The sequence below is a fragment of the Cherax quadricarinatus genome, chromosome 98, assembly GCF_038502225.1.
Source record: "Cherax quadricarinatus isolate ZL_2023a chromosome 98, ASM3850222v1, whole genome shotgun sequence".
Lineage (NCBI taxonomy): Eukaryota > Metazoa > Arthropoda > Malacostraca > Decapoda > Parastacidae > Cherax > Cherax quadricarinatus.
In genome coordinates, this window is record NC_091389.1 from 9,176,170 (window position 1) to 9,203,792 (window position 27,623).

General features: G+C 38.8%; 1 protein-coding gene across 5 annotated transcripts in view; it reads right to left on the minus strand.

The window, feature by feature from the left end:
- Nucleotides 1-6,925: 6,925 nt before the first annotated feature.
- Nucleotides 6,926-27,623, minus strand: part of alc (5'-AMP-activated protein kinase subunit beta-1) — a 100,604-nt gene continuing 79,906 nt past the window's right edge. For all 5 annotated transcript variants that reach the window (XM_053796743.2, XM_053796744.2, XM_053796742.2 and 2 more), the window contains 4 exons: nucleotides 27,449-27,612; nucleotides 25,553-25,803; nucleotides 24,664-24,788; nucleotides 6,926-15,172 (listed from right to left, as the gene is read on the minus strand). In XM_053796743.2, coding sequence (XP_053652718.1) covers nucleotides 15,023-15,172; nucleotides 24,664-24,788; nucleotides 25,553-25,803; nucleotides 27,449-27,612 — 690 coding nt within the window. In that variant the 3' untranslated portion in view covers nucleotides 6,926-15,022. The remainder of the gene's footprint in view (nucleotides 15,173-24,663; nucleotides 24,789-25,552; nucleotides 25,804-27,448; nucleotides 27,613-27,623) is intronic.

Sequence of the window (27,623 nt, forward strand, 5' to 3'; positions counted from 1 at the left end):
TCAACAATTATCAACGTTTGATCTTCTGACATAATTTTTCTGGAACTGGTAAATAATTACCGGGAAAAATGAGTTTTTTTTAATGATTTTCTGATAATAATAATCGTGTTTTGTTTAATGGTGGTTTATATTATTTTTTTTGGCTGATATTTAAGCCACTGGAGGTTATATAACCCCTGGGGGGGATTGATGGTATTTTGGTTGTTTAATTATGATTTGTATCAAATTCCTTGGATCAAGAGCCCTCAGCAGCATCAAGGAACCTCCCTCGAGGTATACATACAAAGAAGCATCAAATATTAAACAAAAACACACAAATCTCATATCTAGCTACCGCTGGCGGAGTAAGGTTAAGTCACTTCAACTGACTTTTTTGTGTTATTCTGGTTGGTAATTTACATATATCTTACTATATTATGTTACTGTACCTACATAAACTTACCTTGTCTCACCTAAAGGATAATTCAATGGATAAATCACATATTTCAGACCATGACCAGAAGTAAACAACGACTTCTCGGTTTATGCAACATTTTCCGTATATGATTTAAGGAAGATTGAAAATAAAAGTTAATAGAGGTGGTTCATACATTGGTCTATGTGTGGCCAGCAGTAACAGCCTGGTTGATCAGTCCCTGATTCACCATGAGGCCTGGTCATGGACAGGGCCGCGGGGGCGTTGACAAACCATACCACGGGTGGGGTTTGAACCCGGGTGGGGTTTAACCCTCCAGGTTCGCTTAGTTTGATTTAGTGGGGAAGTGCTAAACCCACACAAGCCATATGGCACCTCGAGAATGATAATAATATTGTTTATTTCTACCAGTACGTGATACAACTTATACAGACCATAGCTGACACCAATGACATACTATATAGAAAATTACTGGTTATGTAGAGCATTTCCCACAACTTAGGTTGTCCCCCAGGATGCCACCCACACCAGTCCACTAACACTCAGGATGCCACCCACACCAGTCCACTAACACCCAGGATGCCACCCACACCAGTCCACTAACACCCAGGATGCCACCCACACCAGTCCACTAACACCCAGGATGCCACCCACACCAGTCCACTAACACCCAGGATGCCACCCACACCAGTCCACTAACACCCAGGATGCCACCCACACCAGTCCACTAACACCCAGGTACCTACTTACTGTTAGGTGAACATGGACAGCAGGTGTCTTAATGTCCTAATGTTTCCACCTGTACCAGGGATTGCACCATGGACCTCAGTGTGTGAGCTGAGTGTGCTACCAATGAGAAGCATCAGGGTTCAATGCAAGAAACAAGAAGTCAGTGGCAGTTCCTTGGATCAAGAGCCCTTCACTGAATGTATATATATAATCACAGTCATCAGTATTCAAAACCATGTTGGGGAGGCTGGCAAGGTCCCCAAGTGATGCTCTAGACCCCCTCACCCACAGATGCCTCAAAAGCTTGCATATAATTATAAAAACATTGTCAATGGAATATTTGATCATTATATCACATGTAAATTATCAATTAAAAAAGTAAGAAAAATAAAAATATTTGATCTACAGTATGTACATTATAATTGAAATTCTGATTACAACAATTCTAATTACTGTATGTATATGTATGTATGTCCCCACCAAGGTAGGGTGACTAAAAACGAAGAGAAAGGCATTCACCATTATTTGCTCAACAGCTGTCTGGCCAGAAGTGTGCTGACAACTCAGTTCAGACAATCCTCTGAGCTGCAACATCCTCACCCATCCTTCAGAGTGCAGGCAGTGCACCTCCAGGACTCAAGTTCATCTAACTGGTTTCCCTGAATCCCTTCATAAATGTTGCCTTGCTCACTCCAATGGCACATCAAGCCATGCAAGCCACTTGTCTCCACTCACTCCTTTCTAATACACACAAGCCTGCTGGATGCTCAAGCCCATAAAACTCAAAGCCACCTTTATCCCCTCTGTCTATATGCACACACACACATACATATGCAAATATCTCAAACAAGAGATATAAGATGCAAAATAACCACGGGGAGTTGAATGATAGCTCTAGGCCTTTTGGGCTGCAATCAACACATCAGGAGCTTGCAATGATATAGAAAAGAGGAGGAGGTCCAGGCAAATACACCCACAACGAATGTCCTTGCTAGAGTGAGCTCACTCCAGCAAGGACTTTCCCTTTGACCATATTTGCTTGGACCTCCTCCTCTTTTCTATATTATTGCAAGCTCCTGATGTGTTGATTGCAGCCCAAAAGGCCTAGAGCTATCATTCAACTCCCCCTGTGGTTATTTTGCATACACACACATATATAAACATTATCTCTTGGTCTACAGCAGGATTTGAACCTGTATGTTCTACATCACAGTACACGGTGCTTCAACCAGAGACAGACCCCAGACCATGTGGTTAAAGCACACTGCGTATTTTGATGCAGTGTGTGCAGGTTCAAATCCTGCTGTGGACAGAGAGATAATGTAAAGGTTTTGTGTGCAAGGGGCTTGGACATACAGCAGGCATGTGTGAGCATGTTAGACATGAGTGTGTGGAGACAAAGGGTTTTGGGGATTTGACGAGCTGTTGGAATGTGAGCAGGGTAATATTTTGTGAGGGAATTCAGGGAAACCAGTTAGCCAAGCTTGAGTCCTGGAGGTGGGAAGTACAGTGCCTGCACTCTGAAGAAAGGGCTTGGGATATTTGCTGTTTAGAGTGATATCTAAACTATCATATCCAACCGCCTGTGGAAAGATAGTGTGAATGATGGCGAAAGTGTTTCTTTTTTGGGTCACTCTGCCTCGGAGGGAGATGGCCCATGTGTTTTAAAAAAAATATACATACCTATGTGACTGTATGCAAGCATACACACACATACATATACACAAACATAAAATATTTTTTCAATAAAACTGTTCTTTTTTTTACATAAATTTCACATTACAGAGAACTTCAGTACCATCTTCAACTGACGGTTATCTTTACATACAACCATAATTTTTTGTAAATTTTACATTATGCTACATTAGAACTGTGGTAAGAAAAGCAACAATGAACTACTGGGAACTACATTAAGATATATTTCTGTAGTGGCATTTACAACACCGGGATCCCTAATACAGTAAACTTTCGATATAATGCACTTCTCAGACAAAATCCACTGGGTAAATTGTACATTTAACTCCTCTATTTTCAATGTTTACGGTAGTACGGTATAATTATAATCTGTGTATACACTACATTAGGTAGAGTACTTAAGTACTAATCATCAATGAATCAGACACATGTGCAACTCTTGGGTATCTTTATTGAGGAAACGTTTCGCCACACAGTGGCTTCATCAGTCCATACAAAGGAGAATCTAGAACAGGAAAAGAATGAGGTAATCAGTCCCTCAACCTTGAGTCGATGTGGTCAGTCCATCAATCTTGAATAGAATGGATGGACTGACCACATCGACTCAAGGTTGAGGGACTGATTACCTCATTCTTTTCCTGTTCTTCAAGATTCTCCTTTGTATGGACTGATGAAGCCACTGTGTGGCGAAACGTTTCCTCAATAAAGATACCCAAGAGTTGCACATGTGTCTAATTTATCAACATGTCGGTTCTCTGAACCATTCATCTACAAATCAATGAATCAGTTTAAAGTATTAACACATACTTAAAATTGTAATATTTTTGCTATCTCTCTTTTTTTTGTAATACAGTAGAATCCCCGTATCCGCGGATGTGGTATCCACGGTTTCAGTTATCCGTGGTTTACTGTGGCCTAAAAATAGCACAAAAGTAGTGACGGTGAGAGTTCTTCGAAGCTGCGAAGTGCTTCCCGTCAGTGAAAAAGTTATAAATCTCCATTTATTCTAATTTATCAAACTTTATTATAGGTATCCATGTATATGAAAAATGACTTATAATACACCTACCATCCGACTTACAACTTGCTCGACTTACGACCTGCTCAACTTACGACCACTCGACTTACGACCGTGCTTTTTTATGCCAAATTTCTGGGAAATAAACAAGTACAGTGGACCCCCGGTTAACGATATTTTTTCACTCCAGTAGTATGTTCAGGTGCCAGTACTGACCGAATTTGTTCCCATAAGGAATATTGTGAAGTAGATTAGTCCATTTCAGACCCCCAAACATACACGTACAAACGCACTTACATAAATACACTTACATAATTGGTCGCATTCGGAGGTGATCGTTATGCGGGGGTCCACTGTATTTGTGTTGTACACAGTGTTTATCCTAAACCTTACAGTATAAAACACAGTACTAACAACATAAAAAGTAAAGTAAAACATGAAATACCAAAATAAAACAATAAAATAAAGTCATTACAAAAATGTTTTGTTGATATTCAGTAGTAAAGTTCGACTTACGACCATTTCGACTTACGACCGGTTTCTCGGAACCGAACTCGGTTGTAAGTCGGATGGTAGGTGTATATAGACTGGGCCACGAGGGCGTTGACCCCTGAAACCCTCTCCAGGTATACTCCGGGGTTGGTTGCTATCTACGGTTTTGGGTATCCCCAGTAGGTATTGAAGTGTATCCCCCACGGATACCAGGGTACTACTGTAATTCATACCTAAAACTGTACCACACAATAACCTATGTCTAGTCCTAATTAGTGTGTATATTGTAGTACAGTGGAACCTTGGCACTCGAACCTAATTGGTTCCAGACGGCTGTTTGAGTGCCAATCTGTTCAAGTACAGAACAAATTTTTCCCCACGGTGACTTATTTATATAAATATTGTGAAAAAAACACCAAAAAATGCGAAGAAACACGAAACAGTTTACAGCAAAGTGTTTGTTTGGTTGAGTGCCGAGCAAACGGTCAACTACTGAGTGATTTATTTACCAAACGAAGCGTTCGAATACTGAATTGTTCGAGTACCGAGTTTCCACTGTATTAATCAGCCTGAAACGCTCCACATGTTAGTAGCTTTTTTTGTGCTTAAAAATATTATATTATGTGTAAACTACATTTTATATACTGCACAAAGAAATGAAGTTTGTTTTTGTTTTGTTTGTTTAATTTTGTAGTGAATTAAGACCCTCGGACAATCTCACCTATTTGTCCATTGTAATCTAACCTTAAGTAATACATAATTGATTTTTTGTTTCTTCTTGTAATTCCTAAATTTATTGTTTATCAACTAGTAATGTCCTTATATAAGCAAATAATTTATTGCTCTGTTAGCCTTAATCTTTAACTCTTAAACGGTCCAAACGTATATATACATTTTTTCAACATTTGAAAATATGTAAAAAAATGTAGATCATTTTTTTTTTCATTTGAAAATGTGTAAAAAACATTTATCTACATTTGTTTTTTTGTTATGTTCAAAAATATGTAAAAAAAACGTAGATCTACTTTTGGAGCACTACGGATTTGAACGTCGATCTGTTTGGACCGTTTAAGGGTTAAACTGTCCAAACGTAGATCTACGTTTGCAACGCTAGCACTCCGAACGTAGATCTATGTTCAGATGTAAACAAAAAAAGTAGATCTATGTTTGGAGCTCTAGCGGTGCAAACACAGATCTATGTTTGGACAGTTTAAGGGTTAAGTGAGGTTTAAGTTTGCCAGAAATGCTCTACATAACTATGGACTCTGTACAAACATTGTATCATGCTAAAATAAAATATTATTATTATACCGAAGGTTTACTGTATGCAAACAAATTGTTTGAACATTAAAACCTAATTTCCCCAAACCAAAACTCTCTCTCACATATTTGTAAGTGCACATCAGCTTTCATAAAAACAAATTTTATACATTACTTATTAAAACCTTCATTTATAAGTAAAGTGGTACCTCAAATTTCGAACAGCTCCCAACTCGAACAATTATGTACGTGTATTTTTGTAAGTGTATTTTTGTAAGTGTATTTTTGTAAGTGTATTTTTGTAAGTGTATTTTTGTAAGTGTATTTTTGCAAGTGTATTTTTGTAAGTGTATTTTTGTAAGTGTATTTTTGTAAGTGTATTTTTGTAAGTGTATTTTTGTAAGTGTATTTTTGTAAGTGTATTTTTGTAAGTGTATTTTTGTAAGTGTATTTTTGTAAGTGTATTTTTGTAAGTGTATTTTTGTAAGTGTATTTTTGCAAGTGTATTTTTGTAAGTGTACTTTTGGGGGTTTGAAACGGACTAATCTAATTTACAATATTCCTTATGGGAACAAATTCGTTCAGTAACGGCACTCGACCAGCGTTCTGGAACGAATTATGGCTGAAATTCGAAGTACCACTGTACTATAGATTTTTATATATTAGATTTTTTATATAATGGGAAACCCATGTCAATTAAAAAGACTCCTTTTAAATTTCTAATGTAACCCATGGCAATTTTTGGTTGAATATTTCAGTCACATCACAGTTGGTATAGAAAGAAAAAAGTAAGATTACAATAAAGTCAAGTGAACCAATAGAACCATTTAATAAATTCTGATAAAAAATACATCTTAAAATGGCACTTAAAATATATGTACACAACTGTACATCATTATTATTATAATACAAAGAAGAAAGTGTTAAATCTGGACCAATTGTACAGTATGTACACTGTACACTATGTACACTGTACAGTATGTACACTGGTGTTGTGGTGTGCGTGATAATTGTTGGGAAAGACCACGAGTGTATGGGCATGCTATCCGTTACTGCTATTGTACAAGGGTCGTTAAGGCTGCTCGTCGCTTGTTCACCACCAGACGAGAATACTGTACTACTTTAAGACCTAAGAGAGGGATTAATGTAAACTCTGTGTATATACAATGACAGATATACATCTCATGGTGTATATATCCTCATTTCTAGCAGTAGGTACAGTGTAAATGTGTTAAATGGCCTCGGATTTTCTAAAGGATTTTTAAATGGCCTCGGATTTTTTAAAAAATTTTTAAAAGGCCTTGGATTTTTTTAAAAAAGGCTTTTTAAATGGCCTCAGATTTTTGAAAGGCTTTTTAATTAAAAGGCCTTGGATTTTTTTTAAAGGATTTTTAAATGACCTCGGATTTTTTAAAGGATTTTTAAATGGCCTCGGATTTTGAAAGGTCTGATTAACTTAACATGTTTAAGTAAACAAGAAACTTTCTCAATGCTTACAAGACACTTGAAGAGGTTGCGTGTGTGTCATTGTGGTAAGGCAGGTTTAATTAAACCAAGAATCATGGAATTGTAAAAACACGATTGCAAACAAACCACAGAACAGGTAGGGTTTAACCCCATGGCAAGCAAGCCCTAAAACTCTAGGCCAAGTGGTTAACGCACTGGCCTGGAGTTTTAAGACCCACTTGCTATAGGTCCAAAATCCACCCATTCCACATTTTTTTTTAAAACCATGACGTTATCACTACAAGGGAACTCATACATAAAAGAAGAAGCAATCACAGTAGCATTCAATGTGCAAAATGTCCAACCAACTTCCAAACTCAGCACTAGATGGGTGACCGCACAGCGTACCCTCCCACCTAACATGGAGTGACCTTGGCAAACCACAAGCTTCCTGCCTCACAAAATCACAATAACACGATTGCAAACAAATCATGGAATGGATGAGGTATGAACGCACTGGCCTGGAGTTTGAGGACTCGCTTGCCACCTGTTCTGTATTTTTTTAACAGGCTTCCTATCTGAGACAGGGTCTACTGCTACTCAAAGAATCGATGCATACGCAGAAGGGCCCCACACATATAGCACTTTCTTTTCAGTGTTCCACATTTTCCTTGGTTTCGAACTGAGCCATTGTTCATTATGTTCCATCTGCCGGCGATAGTCACTACCGGGTGGAACAACAGCTCAATAAAGTCAACAAAAATATGGAACACCAAGAATAGGTGCTATATATGGGGGCCCTGTAGCCTTCACATGGATGAGTGTGAGAGGAACCATTCTGATATTACAGTGCAACTTCCTGGGCTAACTCAACACACACTGTAATAATTTTTTTTTTTTTTATTATCACACTGGCCGATTCCCACCAAGGCAGGGTGGCCCGAAAAAGAAAAACTTTCACCATCATTCACTCCATCACTGTCTTGCCAGAAGGGTGCTTTACACTACAGTTTTTAAACTGCAACATTAACACCCCTCCTTCAGAGTGCAGGCACTGTACTTCCCATCTCCAGGACTCAAGTCCGGCCTGCCGGTTTCCCTGAATCCCTTCATAAATGTTACTTTGCTCACACTCCAACAGCACGTTAAGTATTAAAAACCATTTGTAATAATGTTGGTAGAATTACCGACAATATGTAACGTAAAAGGACACAAGTGCAACTAATGTGACATTTTATTGTGGCAACATTTCGCTTGACAAAGCTCCTGGGGAGCAAAACGTTGCCACAATAAAATGTCACATTAGTTGCACTTGTGTCCTTTTACTCAACACACATTAAGTGGTCTTATCTATGTACACAACCTCAAAAAAAAAAAAATGCTGTAACTTTCAATATACATAATCTTTCATGTACTGTACTGCAATTATGCTACATGAAGTGTTTACAATAATGAAAATCGAATACATCAGATGAATCTGCATATAGTAAATTACTTTAATATTATAAGCAATTCTAAGCAGTGTGCCAACATTTTGTGCAAAGATTCAGAGTAAAAAAAAAAAAAAAGCCAATTTGATTATCGAAACACACACAACTGTTACCCCTATATTATAATTATAATGACCAATTGAAAATAAAACCTAAAATATTTCGACACTTTAGAGCTGAAACTATATACGTGTATTTGAATGTTTAGTTTAACATAATTAATTTGTCTTAACACCAGATTACTGAATATAATATTAATACATTAAAAATCGGTGATAATACAAAGAGACGGTAATACAAAACTGTATTGAAAATTATGACAATATATCATCAGAGGAAGAAATATAGCATTGAAAATAAATGAACGAGTATCAACGCTTACTGGAAACCTACGTAATAATAATTTAACGATAATTTGGGATTCTAACGGTCTTGAGCGCCTCTTTTTTCAAGAGATTCACAAGCGCTCACACACTAACGTCAAATACAACAACCACAATACAAATAATACCAAAGTTTATATTGAAGAATTCCAGTACGATCAGCAAGATAATAAGGTCTGAGAACAAGATATACTTTCAAATAAGCCTGAAACCATAAACACACTTCTTACATTAGTAACGTCATTACTTTTGTAACCTGTTCAGTTACCAAAACTTTGTGGCCCAGTCCCTGGATGCATTATGTACCTCTGTAATGTTGAGGTACAGTCCCTGGACCCATTATGTACCTCTGTAATGTTGAGGTACAGTCCCTGGATGCATTATGTACCTCTGTAATGTTGAGGTACAGTCCTAGACCCATTATGTACCTCTGTAATGTTGAGGTACAGTCCCTGGACCCATTATGTACCTCTGTAATGTTGAGGTACAGTCCTGGACCCATTATGTACCTCTGTAATGTTGAGGTACAGTCCCTGGACCCATTATGTACCTCTGTAATGTTGAGGTACAGTCCCTGGACCCATTATGTACCTCTGTAATGTTGAGGTACAGTCCCTGGACCCATTATGTGCCTCTGTAATGTTGAGGTACAGTCCCTGGACCCATTATGTACCTCTGTAATCTTTTGACTACTGCCACAAGATGGGTATGGGGTGCATAATAAACACATTAAACTAACATTAGCAACCTGGATAAACAAATTACACTATATACATTTGCTGTTTACATTTAATTTACATAAATTCACATCAGATTCAGGCATTTTTGAACAATATTTCTGAAGCAACTGACAGATAAGGAAATCTGTTAGGTACACATTGACAGAACAGGTTAGGTTAGGTTAGGTTAGGTTAGGTTAGGTTAGGTTAGGTTAGGTTAGCCCTCACGAAACAGGATGAGTATTTCCTGATGTGGGTGTCAGTAATAGTTAAGATTTGTTAGGAAACAGGGCTAGTGTTAGGTCAGGTTAGGTAAGGTATGTCAGGAAACAGGGCTAGTGTTAGGTCAGGTTAGGTAAGGTTTGTCAGGAAACAGGACTAGTGTTAGGTCAGGTTAGGTAAGGTTTGTCAGGAAACAGGGCTAGTGTTAGGTCAGGTTAGGTAAGGTTTGTCAGGAAACAGGACTAGTGTTAGGTCAGGTTAGGTAAGGTTTGTCAGGAAACAGGGCTAGTGTTAGGTCAGGTTAGGTAAGGTTTGTCAGGAAACAGGACTCGTGTTAGGTCAGGTTAGGTAAAGTTTGTCAGGAAACAGGACTCGTGTTAGGTCAGGTTAGGTAAGGTTTGTCAGGAAACAGGACTAGTGTTAGGTCAGGTTAGGTAAGGTTTGTCAGGAAACAGGACTCGTGTTAGGTCAGGTTAGGTAAGGTTTGTCAGGAAACAGGACTAGTGTTAGGTCAGGTTAGGTAAGGTTTGTCAGGAAACAGGACTAGTGTTAGGTCAGGTTAGGTAAGGTTTGTCAGGAAACAGGACTAGTGTTAGGTCAGGTTAGGTAAGGTTTGTCAGGAAACAGGACTAGTGTTAGGTCAGGTTAGGTAAGGTTTGTCAGGAAACAGGACTAGTGTTAGGTCAGGTTAGGTAAGGTTTGTCAGGAAACAGGACTAGTGTTAGGTCAGGTTAGGTAAGGTTTGTCAGGAAACAGGACTAGTGTTAGGTCAGGTTAGGTAAGGTTTGTCAGGAAACAGGACTAGTGTTAGGTCAGGTTAGGTAAGGTTTGTCAGGAAACAGGACTAGTGTTAGGTCAGGTTAGGTAAGGTTTGTCAGGAAACAGGACTAGTGTTAGGTCAGGTTAAGTAAGGTTTGTCAGGAAACAGGACTAGTGTTAAGTCAGGTTAAGTAAGGTTTGTCAGGAAACAGGACTAGTGTTAGGTCAGGTTAGGTAAGGTTTGTTAGGAAACAGGACTAGTGTTAGGTCAGGTTAGGTAAGGTTTGTTAGGAAACAGGACTAGTGTTAGGTCAGGTTAGGTAAGGTTTGTCAGGAAACAGGACTAGTGTTAGGTCAGGTTAGGTAAGGTTTGTCAGGAAACAGGACTAGTGTTAGGTCAGGTTAGGTAAGGTTTGTCAGGAAACAGGACTAGTGTTAGGTCAGGTTAGGTAAGGTTTGTCAGGAAACAGGACTAGTGTTAGGTCAGGTTAGGTAAGGTTTGTCAGGAAACAGGACTAGTGTTAGGTCAGGTTAGGTAAGGTTTGTCAGGAAACAGGACTAGTGTTAGGTCAGGTTAGGTAAGGTATGTCAGGAAACAGGACTAGTGTTAGGTCAGGTTAGGTAAGGTATGTCAGGAAACAGGACTAGTGTTAGGTCAGGTTAGGTAAGGTATGTCAGGAAACAGGACTAGTGTTAAGTCAGGTTAAGTAAGGTATGTCAGGAAACAGGACTAGTGTTAGGTCAGGTTAGGTAAGGTATGTCAGGAAACAGGACTAGTGTTAGGTCAGGTTAAGTAAGGTTTGTCAGGAAACAGGACTAGTGTTAGGTCAGGTTAGATGAGGTTCGTTAAGAAACATGACAAGTATTTTTTGACGTGGGTCTTAGTCAGATGATGACCCACAGCTGGAGCTTTTAGTAATCTGACTGAGGCCTTTCACTGGCTTACCTCTCAGCCCCTTTAAAAATTGAGGTTATAATTACACACAGTTATACATGCTAATCTACAACAGTAAATCATTTAAAACTAATGATAATTCAACAAAAATCTATTATAAACACGACTCAGGTTCCACACAACACACCGCCAATACTTGTTCATACTTGTTCAACATACAGAACACCTGCGCTTACTACTGTGCAAACTATATATACACGACATTTAATACAAGTACAGTGGACCCCCGCATAACGATTACCTCCGAATGCGACCAATTATGTAAGTATATTTACGTAAGTGCGTTTGTATGTGTATGTTTGGGGGTCTGAAATGGACTAATCTACTTCACAATATTTCTTATGGGAACAAATTCGACCAGTACTGACACCTGAACATACTTCTGGAGTGAAAAAATATCGTTAACCGGGGGTCCACTGTATTGTATTAACCCAGCTGCAACACAACACATAGACATGATAAAATATATACACCTACCACCTGACTTACAACCTGCTCGACGTACGACCACTCGTACTTACGACTGTACTGTTTACAGCTTAGCTTATTTTGCACTTTTCTGTTCGTGCATACGAATGTTTTTGTATGTTTTCATGCCTACGAATGTTTTGTATGCAAATAAACAACTGTTTGTATTGTACACAGTGTTTCTCCTAAACCTTACAGTATAAAATACAGTACTAAAAGCATAAGGTTTGACTTGCGTCCATTTTGACTTACGACCGGTTGGTCGGAACCAAGGTCGGTCATAAGTAGGATGGTATTTGAACCTGGTCACAGACTGAACTGGTCACAAACCGAGCCATCAGGGCGTTAACCCCTGAAACCCTCTCCAGGTATACTCCAGTTATGCTCCAGGTATATGCCAGGTATACTCCAGGTATACACTAGGTATACTCCAGGTATATGCCATGTATACTCCAGGTATATGCCATGTATACTCCAGGTGTACTCCAAATATATTCCAGATATACTTCAGATATATGCCAGGTATACTCCAGGTGTACTCCAGATATATGCCAGGTATACTCCCTTACTGCATGCTGGAGGTGTCTGTCACAACCATCACAGCTCTACCAAACTTAACTCAAGCAACGAACACAATTTCACATGGGCATCCGAACTATACTTTGTGAAGGACACTAATCCTATATGGCATATGTAGAGTATATCACATATTTTAGTTTCTTCAATGAACTGGCTGTCTCCCATCGAGAAAGGGTGACCCAAAAAAAGAAAACCGTGCTTTTCTTCTGACAAGTAGTAATTATATCTCATATACACACTAAAACTGGTTAGCTGGACTTGAGTCCTGGAGGTGGGAAGTACAATGCCTGGATTCTAAAGAAAGGTTTGGGATATTTGCTGTTTGGAGTGACATCTCAACTATCATATCTGTGCACCTCTGGCAAGACAGTGATAAGTGTGAATGATGGTGAAAGTGTTTCTTTTTTGGGTCACTCTAAATTGGTGGGGGATGGCCAGTGTGTTAAAAAAATATACAGTGGACCCTTGCCTAACAAACGCATCGCATAACGTTAAATTCGCCTAACGATACATTTTGCCTTGGCTAACGCTAAAAAACTTGCCTAATGATATTCGTTCTCGGGTACCAATTAATATCGTTAGGCAAGGGTCCACTGTATACCGTAGAATTACCGACAGAAATAAAACTTCACATAATAGTGGATTTGCACTAAGAGAGGGAGAGATGAATTTGTGATATTCCAAGTTTTTGACTCAACCTGAATAAAAACTCGGAAAAAAAGACCCAGCAATATATATGTATACAGTGGTACCCCGAGTTACGAGCTTAATTCGTTCCAGAAGGCTGTTCGAGTGCGGATACCGAACGAATTTGTTCCCATAAGGAATAATGTAAATTAGGTCAGTCCGTTTCACACCCTCAAAAATGCACTTACATAATTGTTTGAGTTGGGAGCTGTTTGTAACTCAAGGTACCACTGTATATATTCTTTCTTTCAATACACCGGCTGTATCCCACTGAGGCGGGGTGGCCCACGGACTAACCTAATTTACATTATTCCCTATGGGAACAAATTTGTTCGGTATCGGCACTCGAACAGCCTTCTGGAATGACGTAAGTTCAAAACTTGAGGTACCACTGTATAGCTCTGATACTAAACTTAAATAGAACTCTCCGAACGACGTAAGTTCAAAACTTGAGGTACCACTGTATAGCTCTGATACTAAACTTAAATAGAACTCTCCGAACGACGTAAGTTCAAAACTTGAGGTACCACTGTATACATCTGATACTAAACTTAAATAGAACTCTCCGAATGATGTAAGTTCAAAACTTGAGGTACCACTGTATACATCTGATACTAAACTTAAATAGAACTCTCCGAACGACGTAAGTTCAAAACTTGAGGTACCACTGTATAGCTCTGATACTAAACTTAAATAGAACTCTCCACTAGTTGATACCAAAAACTCTCTCTCTCTCTCTCACAGCTGCTTCAAGCCATTTTTAAAACACATGAATCTGATGTAACTTTACATAGATAAAATATAAATGATGAATGTACCATATATAGCATACTGGGACAATTCCACTGATATACATTCATTGTCACTATTTCTACCCCAATAATTATAACTAAAATTATCAATATACTACTTTAATTTTGTATTACCATTTCTTGTCTTATTAATATTAAAATATACTGCGTATACACAAATAACTTGCACATAGAAGAGAGGAGCTTATGACGATGTTTCGGTCTGACTTGGGCCATTTACAAAGTCACACTGTAAATGGTCCAAGTCGGATCAAAATGCCATCATAAGCTCCTCTCTTCTATGTACGGGTTATTTGTGTATCGTTCCAGTCATGGTATTGTGCCTTTTTTTGTTATTTATACTACGTATATATAGTTTTGTTAAAGTTATCATTATACGTTATCTTCAGACAACTATATTAAACTTAACATTCAAATAATCTAACTTCAGGTATATGGCTATACAGTGTTAAGTGTTTTTACCTCATAGTTCCAGTGTACCCAAAATTTTTTACCTCATAGTTCCAGTGTACCCAAAATTTTTACCTCATAGTTCCAGTGTACCCAAAATTTTTACCTCATAGTTCCAGTGTACCCAAAATTTTTACCTCATAGTTCCAGTGTACCCAAAATTTTATGTAAAATCAGAGCCTTTTTTAAATTGTATAAAATTAATATTAAATTAAAAATTTCAGATAAAAATGTCACCTAATTTTGTAGCAATTATGTCTTATTTTAAAAATTAAATTCTTTATCTGCAATATATTAGGGGATGAGCAGCACAGCGCTCGTCACTTGACAAACTAAACCCATTGAAAAATGTTCAAATCTTGCCCATGACGAGCATAATCCCGCAAGTTGCTGCCATTTTTGCCGCATGGGCTTTCGGGGTCCTCTGGAGGGCCAGCTGCCGACTACTCGATGGGCCGGTAAATGAGCGTGGTGACGCACTTCTTGCGGAAACGATGGGAGGTGGAGAGCACCATCATGCCATCGCGGATGCTCAGAGCGTACATGTGGTTCAGCATGACGTGGTTGGGCTCGGGGAGAAGCGTCGGCTCACACTGCACCGGAAGACACAACATTATAAACACAAACACGTCCAGTGCCGAGAGGAAATTAAAAACTTATCAAATAATACGTTTTAAGACATGCAAAGTAAAGTGTTTAATGGAGTAAATTATTAAAAAATAAGTAAAATTAGATGGAGTAAAAGAAAATGTTTAGTAAAGAAAATTCACTTTAGAAAAAAGTTTGCATAAAATAGTGTTAAATGTAAGAGAAATCATGCCAGTGTTTAAGAAACTTTCTTAAATATGTTTTGCATATTTATTAAATTTAATTTACCTATCAAGATGAATACCCAAAAAGATATTTCCTCAATGTATTCCAGTAATTATCTTCATCAATTTTTTTTTGCTTTATTTCCAAACACTGTGTGTTAGTAGGCCTTATCAATATTAAATGTTAATTTCTCGCCATGCAAGCATTTATCCTTCCTAGTTCAACACTGAATATGTTGATGAGGTCAACTGGACATTGACTGAAGATAGATTAGTAGTATCTATCACTAGTAAATGGCTTAAAGTCATTAACCTTTAAACTGTCCAAACGTAGCTCTACATTTACTCGCGTAGCGCTTCGAATGTACATCTACATTCGATTTTACATGCTTTATGTAAAAACAAACGTAGATCTATGTTTGGACAGTTTAACCCGTAAACGGTCCAAACGTATATATACGTTTTTTCAACATTTTAAAGTATGTAAAAAAAAGTAGATATTTTTTTTTTTTTTTACATTTGAAAATGTGTAAAAAAACTTTGACCTACTTTTTTTTTTGTTATATTTGAAAATATGTAAAAAAAAAAACTTAGATCTACTTTTGGAGCACTACACATGTGAACGTAGATCTGCTTGGACCGTTTACGGGTTAAGGGTTAAAGTGAAAGTGAAACACAAGTGGTCCTATGATATAGCCTATGGCATCCCTTCGTTGTAAGGCTGAGCAACGTAAAAACAAGACTATGCCACAAGGAAGGAAAGTCTGTGTATATAGTGTGATGCTTAACAATATTTTAATACATGTAAACTACATTTTGTGAACTGCAGAAAATAAACAAAGTTGTAGTGTATACCAATATAGGTCAGAACTAAAAACATCATACCAGACAAAAGAAGTGCAACAGGAGACAAAAAAGTGATTCAGGAAATAGCCAAAAATTATGAATACTTCTAGACATGAAAATAAATGGTATAAAATACCGACACAATGGAAACAAACACATATGCAGTTTAATGTGATCCTTTATTGACAACGTTTTGCCCACACAGTGGGCTTTTTCAAGTCACAAACAGATCTGTTTGTGACTTGAAAAAGCCCACTGTGTGGGCGAAACGTTGTCAATAAAGGATCACATTAAACTGCATATGTGTTTATGTTTCCACTTCTAGACATATTCAAAATCCAACTCAAAAAACCACCTCTAGAAAAAAACGAAGTCACAATACCGTGACTGGAACAACACGCAAATAACCTGCACGTAAAAGAGAGAAACTTATGATGATGTTCTGGTCCGACTTAGACCATTAACGAGTCATACACTAGTGTGACTAGTTAACAAATGTGACTAGACAACAGGTAACTAGTCACACTAGTGTAACTAGTTAATGATTCAAGTCGGACCAAAATATCTTAAGTTTCTTACGTGCAGGTTATTTGTGTACCACTTCTAGAATTGGCCCACTACTGAGGTGATTTATACATTGATAATGAAAAAAGAAAAGAATGTGATATCTAAAGACAAGAATGAATCAATATTGAGCAGAGCGCTAAACAACAGGAGAGCGGAGGATGCAGATAGATATTTCATTACCTCGGTCCACCCTACAAATCATATACAGTGGACCCCCGGTTAACGATATTTTTTCACTCCAGAAGTATGTTCAGGTGCCAGTACTGACCGAATTTGTTCCCATAAGGAATATTGTGAAGTAGATTAGTCCATTTCAGACCCCCAAACATACACGTACAAACGCACTTACATAAATTTATTATTTTTTTTTTATTATCACACTGGCCGATTCCCACCAAGGCAGGGTGGCCCGAAAAAGAAAAACTTTCACCATCATTCACTCCATCACTGTCTTGCCAGAAGGGTGCTTTACACTTACATAATTGGTCGCATTCGGAGGTGATCGTTATGCGGGGGTCCACTGTACATGTAGTATCCGACAAAACTACAAATATTTCACACACTGTGAAAGTTGTAGATGTTGTATTGTGTACTTGTACAAATAAAGATTATTATTATTCTTATTATGAAATGAAAATAATGCCCATACACATACAGCACCCGAGCCTGATTCATGAATGTCTTGACTTATTAACCCATAAACGGTCCAAGCAGATCTACGTTCACATGTGTAGTGCAACAAAAGCAGATCTACATTTTTTTTACATATTTTCAAATATAACAAAAACAAAAGTAGATCAAAGTTTTTTTTACACATTTTCAAATGTAAAAAAAAAAAAAAAAGATCTACTTTTTTTACGTACTTTCAAATGTTGAAAAAACGTATATATACGTTTGGATCGTTTACGGGTTAAGAAGTGAAAAATACTACTAACATGAAGATTGATACTCTTTGGAGAAAAAGGTTTAGAGCAAGGTGAAATCCCAGAAGCCTTATATAATGCAAACATAGCTCTGCTATGGCAGCAGAACTCTGACAAAAAATCCCTGACCAGTACCATTAACATCACACAAAAGTCTTTGGAAGATTGGTGAGACACGAAATTACAAATTTTATGAAAGAAACATGACCTAAGTAACTGAATACAACATGAATTTAAAGCAAGAAGATTCTGCTTATCACAATTACTAAACTTTTGACGAAAACCAAAATGCGGACGTGGTCTACATTGACCGCACAAAGCATGAGCCGAGGGTGACCATAATAATAATAGCACATAAATTAAGGTAAACTAAGAGAGCAAGTAAAACTGGTAAGTGGATATTTAATTTTCTAACAAATAGAAGACACAGTACACGGAAAAGCAGAGTACAGAGAATGGTCGTGTTTCACATATGTTTATGCTGGAACTCAGCGGTTGTAAAACTAATCGCTAACTGCCTTGTTTGTAGATGTTGATGTGTGTAATTTGAACTATTGGTAAGTTGTACAGTAAAAGGACACAAGTGCAACTAATGTGACATTTTATTGTGGCAACGTTTCGCTCTCCAGGAGCTTTGTCAAGCCGTTACAAAGTTCCTGGAGAGCGAAATGTTGCCACAATAAAATGTCACATTAGTTGCACTTGTGTCCTTTTACTTTACATATTGTCGGTAATTCTACCAACATTATTATTGGTAAGTTGGGAACTTTAATGTGTATATAACTACTCCTACACTAGATTTAAGTAGTTATTACGTATGTACCAGGATTATTCTTCCCAAAATGCCCCGGCATGATGGCGACTTTCTTTGTACTTAGCAAACAAAAATTGTAATTACACATTGTAACGTTTACAAAGAAATAAAATCTTTATTCTTTACACCTGAAATTATTGATACACCCCACGCTAGAATTAAAAAAATAATAAATTACCAATTCAAAATTTTGAAGATAATTTGACATTATATTACATTTTTGGGATACGGTATCTCAAAAGGTATCTGAAAAAAAAAGAGAAATTATGTGAATTTATATAGAGTGAGTTTTTACAAAGCTCCTCTCTATAGTGTGATTTTTTTGTGAATGTGAATGAAAAAGTAAATCCTAAATTTGAACCTTTACCAGGCATGCTGGAGCAAGCGTTAAGGGGTACGTAAGTTTCCCCGTCTTCTAATAACATGTTCGTTTTTCCACTATAATCTACCTTGTACATAATTACTATCATGTTTGCTGTCTGTTTCGTAAGGTGAAGTCCAGGATCTTCCCTTAATTCATGGTATAACTTAACAAATCTTTCATGACAATTGTTGCAGAGGACAGTTGTGTTGTCGAGGTCCGTCAACACAACTGTCCTCGAAGATTTGTTAAGTTATACCATGTATTAACCCGTAAACGGTCCAAGCAGATCTACGTTCACATGTGTAGTGCTACAAAAGTAGATCTACGTTTTTTTTACATATTTTCAAATACAGTGGACCCCCGGTTAACGATATTTTTTCACTCCAGAAGTATGTTCAGGTGCCAGTACTGACCGAATTTGTTCCCATAAGAAATATTGTGAAGTAGATTAGTCCATTTCAGACCCCCAAACATACACGTACAAACGCACTTACATAAATACACTTACATAATTGGTCGCATTCGGAGGTAATCGTTATGCGGGGGTCCACTGTATAACAAAAAAAAAAGTAGATCAAAGTTTTTTACACATTTTCAAATGTAAAAAAAAAAAATGATCTACTTTTTTTACATACTTTCAAATGTTGAAAAAACGTATATATACATTTGGACCGTTTATGGGTTAAGGAAAGATCCTAGACTTCACTTTACGAAACAGACAAAACAACTGCGATAGTAATTATGGACAAGGTAGATTATAGTGGAAAAACGAACATGTTATTAGAAGACGGGGGAACTGATGTGCCTCTTCAATCACATTTATAAAAAAACACACTAGTCTGAAGAGCTTTATAAGAGAGCTGGCTGTATTCTGGAGATGATCCTGGAGCTTCAGCTCCCTCAATCCCTTAATAGCACCCTGGGTGCAGCCACTCGCTGCACTCCCCCCTAGCGTGCTACAGTGCAAAAACGACAATGAGTGCTGCAAAAGCAAAGCGATCAGCTGCAAGGTGTAGCGTGCAGGTCTGTCAAGCTATCATGGTGATGTGTGTCACACTGGTACTGTACACTAAATGAAAAAAAAAAATTGATTAACCTCGTACCCTCCACAGCCTGGTCACTAGTGTCCACTGCTTCTTCATGGCCTGTTGTTGCAAACATGGATGTTATAAGCGTTAATCAAATTAGTTTCAGTCGTTGACCCATTTTAATGTGTCCCTTTAAATCAAATTAGTTTCAGTCATTGACCCATTTTAATGTGTCCCTCTAATGTACATTTAAAATCTGAGACATTGAGTTTTATGGTATCGGTGGATATAATGTTTATAACAGAGAGCCTTGCAAAGTCCCTCCTAAATCTCCCTTGTACTTCTTACTAATGCAGTGTAGTATCATCTGTAGTTATGAATATATACATGAGAAATAACTTAATAAATAATGTGATTGCATCCTGTAGGTATCAAGACTGGAGAGAGAGTGACAGAGAATGAGAGCACTCTTGCCTTGTCAATAAAGTTAGGAATCCTTACCTTGTAAATAGCTTGCCAATAAAGTTAGGGATCCCTATTAAACTATGTTAAACCCTGTGTAAAAAAAGAGAGAGAGAGAGAGAGAGAGAGAGAGAGAGAGAGAGTGCACGAGAGAGTGCATGAGAGAGTGTGATAGAGTGCGAGAGAGAGTGCAAGAGAGAGAGAGAGTGCGAGAGAGAGAGAGAGTGCAAGAGAGAGTGAGCAACAGAGAGAGCAACAGAGAGAGAGCAACAGAGAGAGAGCAACAGAGAAAGAGCAACAGAGAGAGAGCAACAGAGAGAGAGCAACAGAGAGAGCAACAGAGAGAGAGCAACAGAGAGAGAGCAACAGAGAGAGAGCAACAGAGAGAGAGCAACAGAGAGAGAGCAACAGAGAGAGAGAGACAGAGAGGGAGAGAGAGCTAGCTTCCAGTTAATACAGAGAATGAAACATTTACCACATGCCAATAAGAAAAGCTACTGAGTGTTGAAGATATGTATCGGTGTCAAAATAGGTTATGTGACATCAAGCCACAAATAAACACGAAACATCAAGACCACATTGGCAATCACTAGCCGAGTAAATTCCTTGTAGTGCTGTATTCAGCTGGCAAGAGTGGTCTGGGGTTGGGTCGAGGGAGTAGGAAAACTCTTGCAACCTATCAAGGGTACATTCATTAGGAAGCGCTAACACTTAAGGACCAACACAATGCCCGGGAAATGTAATTGGTGGCAGTAATCAAGTCTGATCTGAGGACAAGGAGGATAGTGTACAAAGTAGGGCTAAGTCAGCAGATCTCAAGAGCCTCTAGGATCCCACCTTGTGGGAAAGACCCAGGCTGGGACCATACTGGCAAACCGCTTTGATTGTTATTATAATCAAGGGACAAGCGCTAAACCCATAGGATTATACAGCACCTGTGTGGGGGGGGTGTGGAAGGTATTCAGGTTTAATTCGGGGAACTGGAGCACAGATCCAATTCCCTAGATCAAGAGCCCCTCACCAGCATCAAGGAACCTCCCTTGAGTGGCGAATCTCTTTGAACCCGAACTGGGATCACCCAAGTCTAATCTCTTTCTACAAATTACACTAAGTGCCTGTGCTGGAGGGATTATGAATTTTGTAGCATTCCAGGTGCCTAATTCATTATCACACTTTTGATTTCTTTCTCAAAATCAACACTTTTAACATGGCTGTCTCCCACCATGGTGAGCTGAGCCTAAGAGGAAACACATTTCCCATCATTCAATCAATCGCTTTCTTGTTAGAAGCATGCTGATATTACAGTTTAAATGATGATCTCTAAACTGCCTTGTCCAATATTTTTTATTTATTATTTTTTTTATTAACACACTGGCCGATTCCCACCAAGGCAGGGTGGCCCGAAAAAGAAAAACTTTCACCATCATTCACTCCATCACTGTCTTGCCAGAAGGGTGCTTTACACTACAGTTTTTAAACTGCAACATTAACACCCCTCCTTCAGAGTGCAGGCACTGTACTTCCCATCTCCAGGACTCAAGTCCGACCTGCCGGTTTCCCTGAACCCCTTCATAAATGTTACTTTGCTCACACTCCAACAGCACGTCAAGTATTAAAAACCATTTGGCTCCATTCACTCCTATCAAACACGCTCACGCATGCCTGCTGGAAGTCCAAGCCCCTCGCACACAAAACCTCCTTTACCCCCTCCCTCCAACCTATATATACAGTAATTCCCAAGGTAGGTCACATTTACAAAAAATGGAGTCTTCTGCTCCTAGTGTTGACTGAATTACTAAAGGAGGACTGACAGAGAATCACCTGAGGAAACAGATCTTACAGTAACAGACCATACCACGGGGAGGGTTTGAACCCGCGGTCAGAGAGTCTCAAAACTCCAGACCGTTGCTTTAGCCACTGGACCAGCTAGCCACAATAAGATTCGTCCAACTAGGTATATTTCTACACCATAGGAAGGTTAGCATAGGCACCACTGTGACCACAAATGCAAGTTTTTACAGACGAATCTCCAGCTAGCGTGGCCGTGACGAACTCTAGCTCAAGTCCCCTCAAAGCCGTTAACATGACTCACGTGAGTCACTTACAGTAACAGTCAAGGAGGAAGATCTACACACAACTACTACAAAAGACTTCTGCAAGGCACACACAAACTCATTAACATCAGTTCAATCACAAATCCTTATACAGCAAGTCCACAATTTACAGGACTAATACAGATGAGTGGGTGGCCAGTACTGGTGACTGTGGTGGATACAGACAGGATAAGATTTCATCTTTCTTTCAACAAACTGGCCGTATTCCACCAAGGCGGGGCGGCCCAAAAGGAAAAACAAAAGCTTCTCCTTTTAAATTTAGTAATATATACAGGAGAAGGGGTTACTAGCCCATTGCTACGGGCATTTTAGTCGCCTCTTACAACATGCATGGCTTACAAGAGAATTCTGTTCCACTTCCCCATGGAGAAGGATAAGATTTGTTGGGATTTTTACTCGGAGTGCCAGCCATCCAGGTTAACCCAAGAAAGTCAGTGTGTTATCTATGACTGTCTAATTTCCATTGAGGTCCATCAATCTTGTCCCCCAGGATGACACCCACACCAATCCATTAACACCCAGGCACCTACTTACTGTTATGTGAACAGGGAGAGCAGAGGCAAAAAACATGCGTAATATTTCTACCTGACTGGGGATTAAACCATGGATGTTCAGTGTGTGATGCGCGAGTGTTGCCTACCCAGCCAACACACTCTGTAGTTTCCAAATCCACTAACCCAGCGAATTTTATTCTGTATTTCCTAAGTCCATTAGATCAAGGCCCGTTAAAAATATGTACATTCTTCCATGGCACCAGTTCTTGAGTATGCTGCTCCAGTGTGGAGCCCTCACCTAGTCAAACACAACAAAAAGTAACACAATCCAAAGAAGGGCATCAAAACTGGTGCCAGGAGTGAGGGGAATGATCTATGAGGAATGAGTATGGTGAGCTACGTCTCTCTATCTCTGGAAGAACAAGGAACCAGAGGAAATACGTTCAGGGCATACAAAATACTTTTAGGCCTCGTCTGTAAGTACAAGTGGGCAAATTCTGGTGTTTTAAGTGCATGTAGCACTGTTTTTCAACACGTGTGTAAATTATACGTGTGTGAATGTGTGTAAATCTTTTGTGTTTGTTTACTGCAGTTCTCCTTTACCAAAACAAGATTGAAACTAATCACTCACACGGGCCCAAGAGATGCATACTGACACTCCACCACTTATGTAGTGAAATAAGCCAACAAAACACAAGGAGTCAAAAGCATTTACAGTGTATAAAACAATACATTGTACATCAGCTGGTTGAAAGCTACGAAGTGGGACCAAGAGCTACAGCTCTCAACCCATAAACTCATAATATGAATAATTACATATGATATCATATAGCCACAAGTACTTCTTATACCTCATATTACACCATACCAACCGCCTGTCATTACTTAATACCCCATACCAACAGTCCAAAATCTACACTATACCACTACACCATACCAATCGACCACCCAGTGTCATTTAATACCCCAAACCAGCAGTCCACAATCTACACCATACCTAATCACCCATCAACATCACTGCAACACTATGCATTTCACCACAGCCTCTAAAAGCCACTGCAACACCATACAAACCAGCCATTTACCCTTCCTCACCCCTTCCACAACACACCGCCTCACCACACAGGTTTGAAACACAACAAAGCTCTATACGTTAATCACAGATAGCATTATTCCGATTCCCCGAAAGGTGTTAGAGAAGCCTATGTACTATGAACAGTCACACCCAGGCAGTCATAGTTGTGAATACACAAATAACCTGCACACACAGGAGAAAGAAACTTATGATTACATTTTGGTCCATCTTGAACCCAGTGGCGGACCTACATTTTTGGGGCCATGAAATTTGAAGTTATGGGGGGGGGCCTCTTTGTAACACCTTTTGACGAATTTTAAGCAATGTGAACTAAACTCACTTCTGGGGCCCCAACAGGATTAGGAGGCCTCAAACTTAATTTGCATTAGTTTTATAGTATATCAGTCCCTACTTGCACCATTGACTAGTCACACTTGTCCACCTAGTCAATGGTCCAAGTCGGACCAAAACATTATATGAAAGTTTAATTCTCCTATGTGCGGGTTATTTATGTATTGTACCATTCACGGCATTGTGCCTTTTTGTTTTTCACCGAGGTAAACACTGAAAGAAGTGACGACTTACAGAAATGGGTGTATCTTTGTTAAGAATGACCTGGAGAAGGTGAGGTGGTAGCACCGGCGGCCCTCGAATCTTCTCCGACTGTTGGTACTCAGGAATTTCTTGACTAAACTCATCTTTCTTGTCCACTGCATGAATAATAAAGTCATGTATCATTACGGTGATTACATACAATGCCAACAAGTTTACAAATAAGATATGTAATACCACGGTATCTTTACTGATTATGCCAATCAATAGATTTTTTCTATCCAGCACAGAGATTATATACTGGAGAGAGTGAAAGAAGTGCAGAGGTAATTCTGAAGTACAGCCTCTCCTCACTTAGTGATGTACTCATTTGCTGATGACTCGGACTTACGACGGGCTCTCTGACCAGTATGCATACCTAAATAATGCATATCAGAGCTGATTTCCTCAATTCTGTTTATTACAATATACAGTAGAATGCTGTATAAACATTTAAAAATATACCAGAAATGTTTTAAATGGTGCAAAGTTAACATTAAAACAATATCGAAGATGGTTGACACAAACCCACTACCATTACAGTATGTTACTCATTTAGCGATGAATTCGTTTACCGACGTGGTCTTAGGAATGGAACTCTGTCATTAAGTGTTGAGAGGCTTTAATAATAAGGATAGGTGGAGATGTTCTGCAGTTTTCGAACTGTAGTGTAGACACACCTCTGGCAAGACAGTGATGGTGTGAGTGATTATGAAAGTGTTTCTTCTTTTTTGGATCACCCTGCCTTGCTGGGAAATGGCCGATGCATTGATAAAAAAAAGAAAAAAAAACAACGGAAGTTGAAGCAGAGAAAGCAGCTTTAGGGTGAGAGACAGAGTTACGTTTGCATATTCTGAAGAAAGCCACCAGGTGGCAGGCTCACCCTCCACTTTCTCCTTGTTCTGCGACTGACTGCCTAGCGGCTTGTCCTTATTGTTGTCGTTGGGGTCCCTCAACAGGGCGTTCTCGAACTCTTCGAAGTCGCTCTCGTTGATGGTGATGGTGTTGTTCTGCGAGCCTACATCATTGTTGACAGCACTCTCATTCCAGTTGAGCTTCCACTCCCCGTCAACCAAGAACTTATATTGGTGCTCGCCTTCCGGCAGGTCCACGATGGCCACAAAGTCTTTCTCACTGAAATTATAAACTAATGAGAAAATGAAAATAAATGACAAAAATCTAAAAGTAGTATAAAAAACAAAGTACAGTGGACCCCCGGTTAACGATATTTTTTCATTCCAGAAGTATGTTCAGATGCCAGTACTGACCGAATTTGTTCCCAGAAGGAATATTGTGAAGTAGATTAGTCCATTTCAGACCCCCAAACATACACGTACAAACGCACTTACATAAATACACTTACATAATTGGTCGCATTCGGAGGTGATCGTTATGCGGGGGTCCACTGTATTGCAGAGAACAACTTTATCGACCAAAGAACTGTGTTGCAAGAGTAAAATGTCTTGATAAAGTTCATCACTGCAATAATATCTCAATAACAGATACCTGGGTGTTAGTGGACTGGTGTGGGTTGCATCCTGGGGACAATTAACCAAAGCTGCAGGAAATGCTCTGCATAACCAGAGGCTTTCTATATAGTATGTCACTGATGTCAGCTATGGTCTGTATAAGTTGTATCATGTACTCGTAGATATTTTTTTTTTAACAAGCCAGCTGTATCCCACCAAGGCAGGGTGGCACAAAAAGAAAAACAAAAGTTTCTCTTTTTAAATTTAGTAATTTGTACAGAAGAAGGGGTTATTAGCCCCTTGCTCCCGGCATTTTAGTCGCCTCTTACAACACGCATGGCTTACGGAGGAAGAATTCTGTTCCACTTCCCCATGGAGAATTATTATTATTATTATTATTATTTTTATTAATCATGACTACAATAATCCTTCAACAAAGTTCATCACTGTCACTAATAAACCTGATACAGTACTGTAGACAGAATACAGTAGCCAGACAGGCAGAGACTGTTCAATTCACAGAAAAAGTGTTAAACCCACGGGGGCCACGCAACTAATGGGGAATGGGAGATACTAATCTGGGTGGATCCAAGGGGTGAATACCTAATTCCTTGGATCAAGAGACCTTTACCAGGGACAAGGCACTGCCCCTGAGGGGCCAAAGACAAATTGGGGAGAACGACTTTTAACATAAGTGTTCAAGTCGAATTCATTTTCTATAAACCACAGCACATTATATGCTGGTTTATCATATATTCAGGTTTATTATACAGTATATACTGGTTTATTATACATTATATTTTGGCTTACCATACATTATATTCTGTTTTTTAATACATTATATACTGGTTTATTATACATTATATACTGGTTTATTATACATTATATACTGGTTTATTATACATTATATTTTGGTTTATCATACATTATATTCTGGTTTATTATTCATGGTAAAGCCCATATTGATAGAATGCATTTCTGTTATGTCAACACACTTCTGGCAAGACAGTGACTGACTGACTTACGGTGAATTTGTTTTTTCAATTTTTTGGGTGGGTCACACTGCCTCAGTGGGATACGTGTGATTTGTTAATAAACCAAAAGGGAACTGAAATAGTTGAGGTAAAATATAATCTACCTCTTGATCATGAGTATTGACTGCCATTTCCAGCAAGGCAGTGACTGACTGAATGAATGTAGATGCGTTTTCTCTCTTATTTTTTTTTTCGTCACCCTGCCTGTGTGGGCTATGCATGATTTGTTAATAAATCAAAAGGGAAATAAAGTAACTCCTGCAAGACATTGCCTACCTCTTGACCATGGGTATCGGCTGCCAGTCGTTGAAAGTTCCAGCGATGGCGACCGTCTGGCCTCCGCCCACCCACTTGATGACAAATGGAAGCATCTTCTTGTTACATTGTGCAAGTGCCGGCCGCGGTCGGGCCGGTACTGGGTCCTCATTTTCTTTCTCTGACTGTTACATAG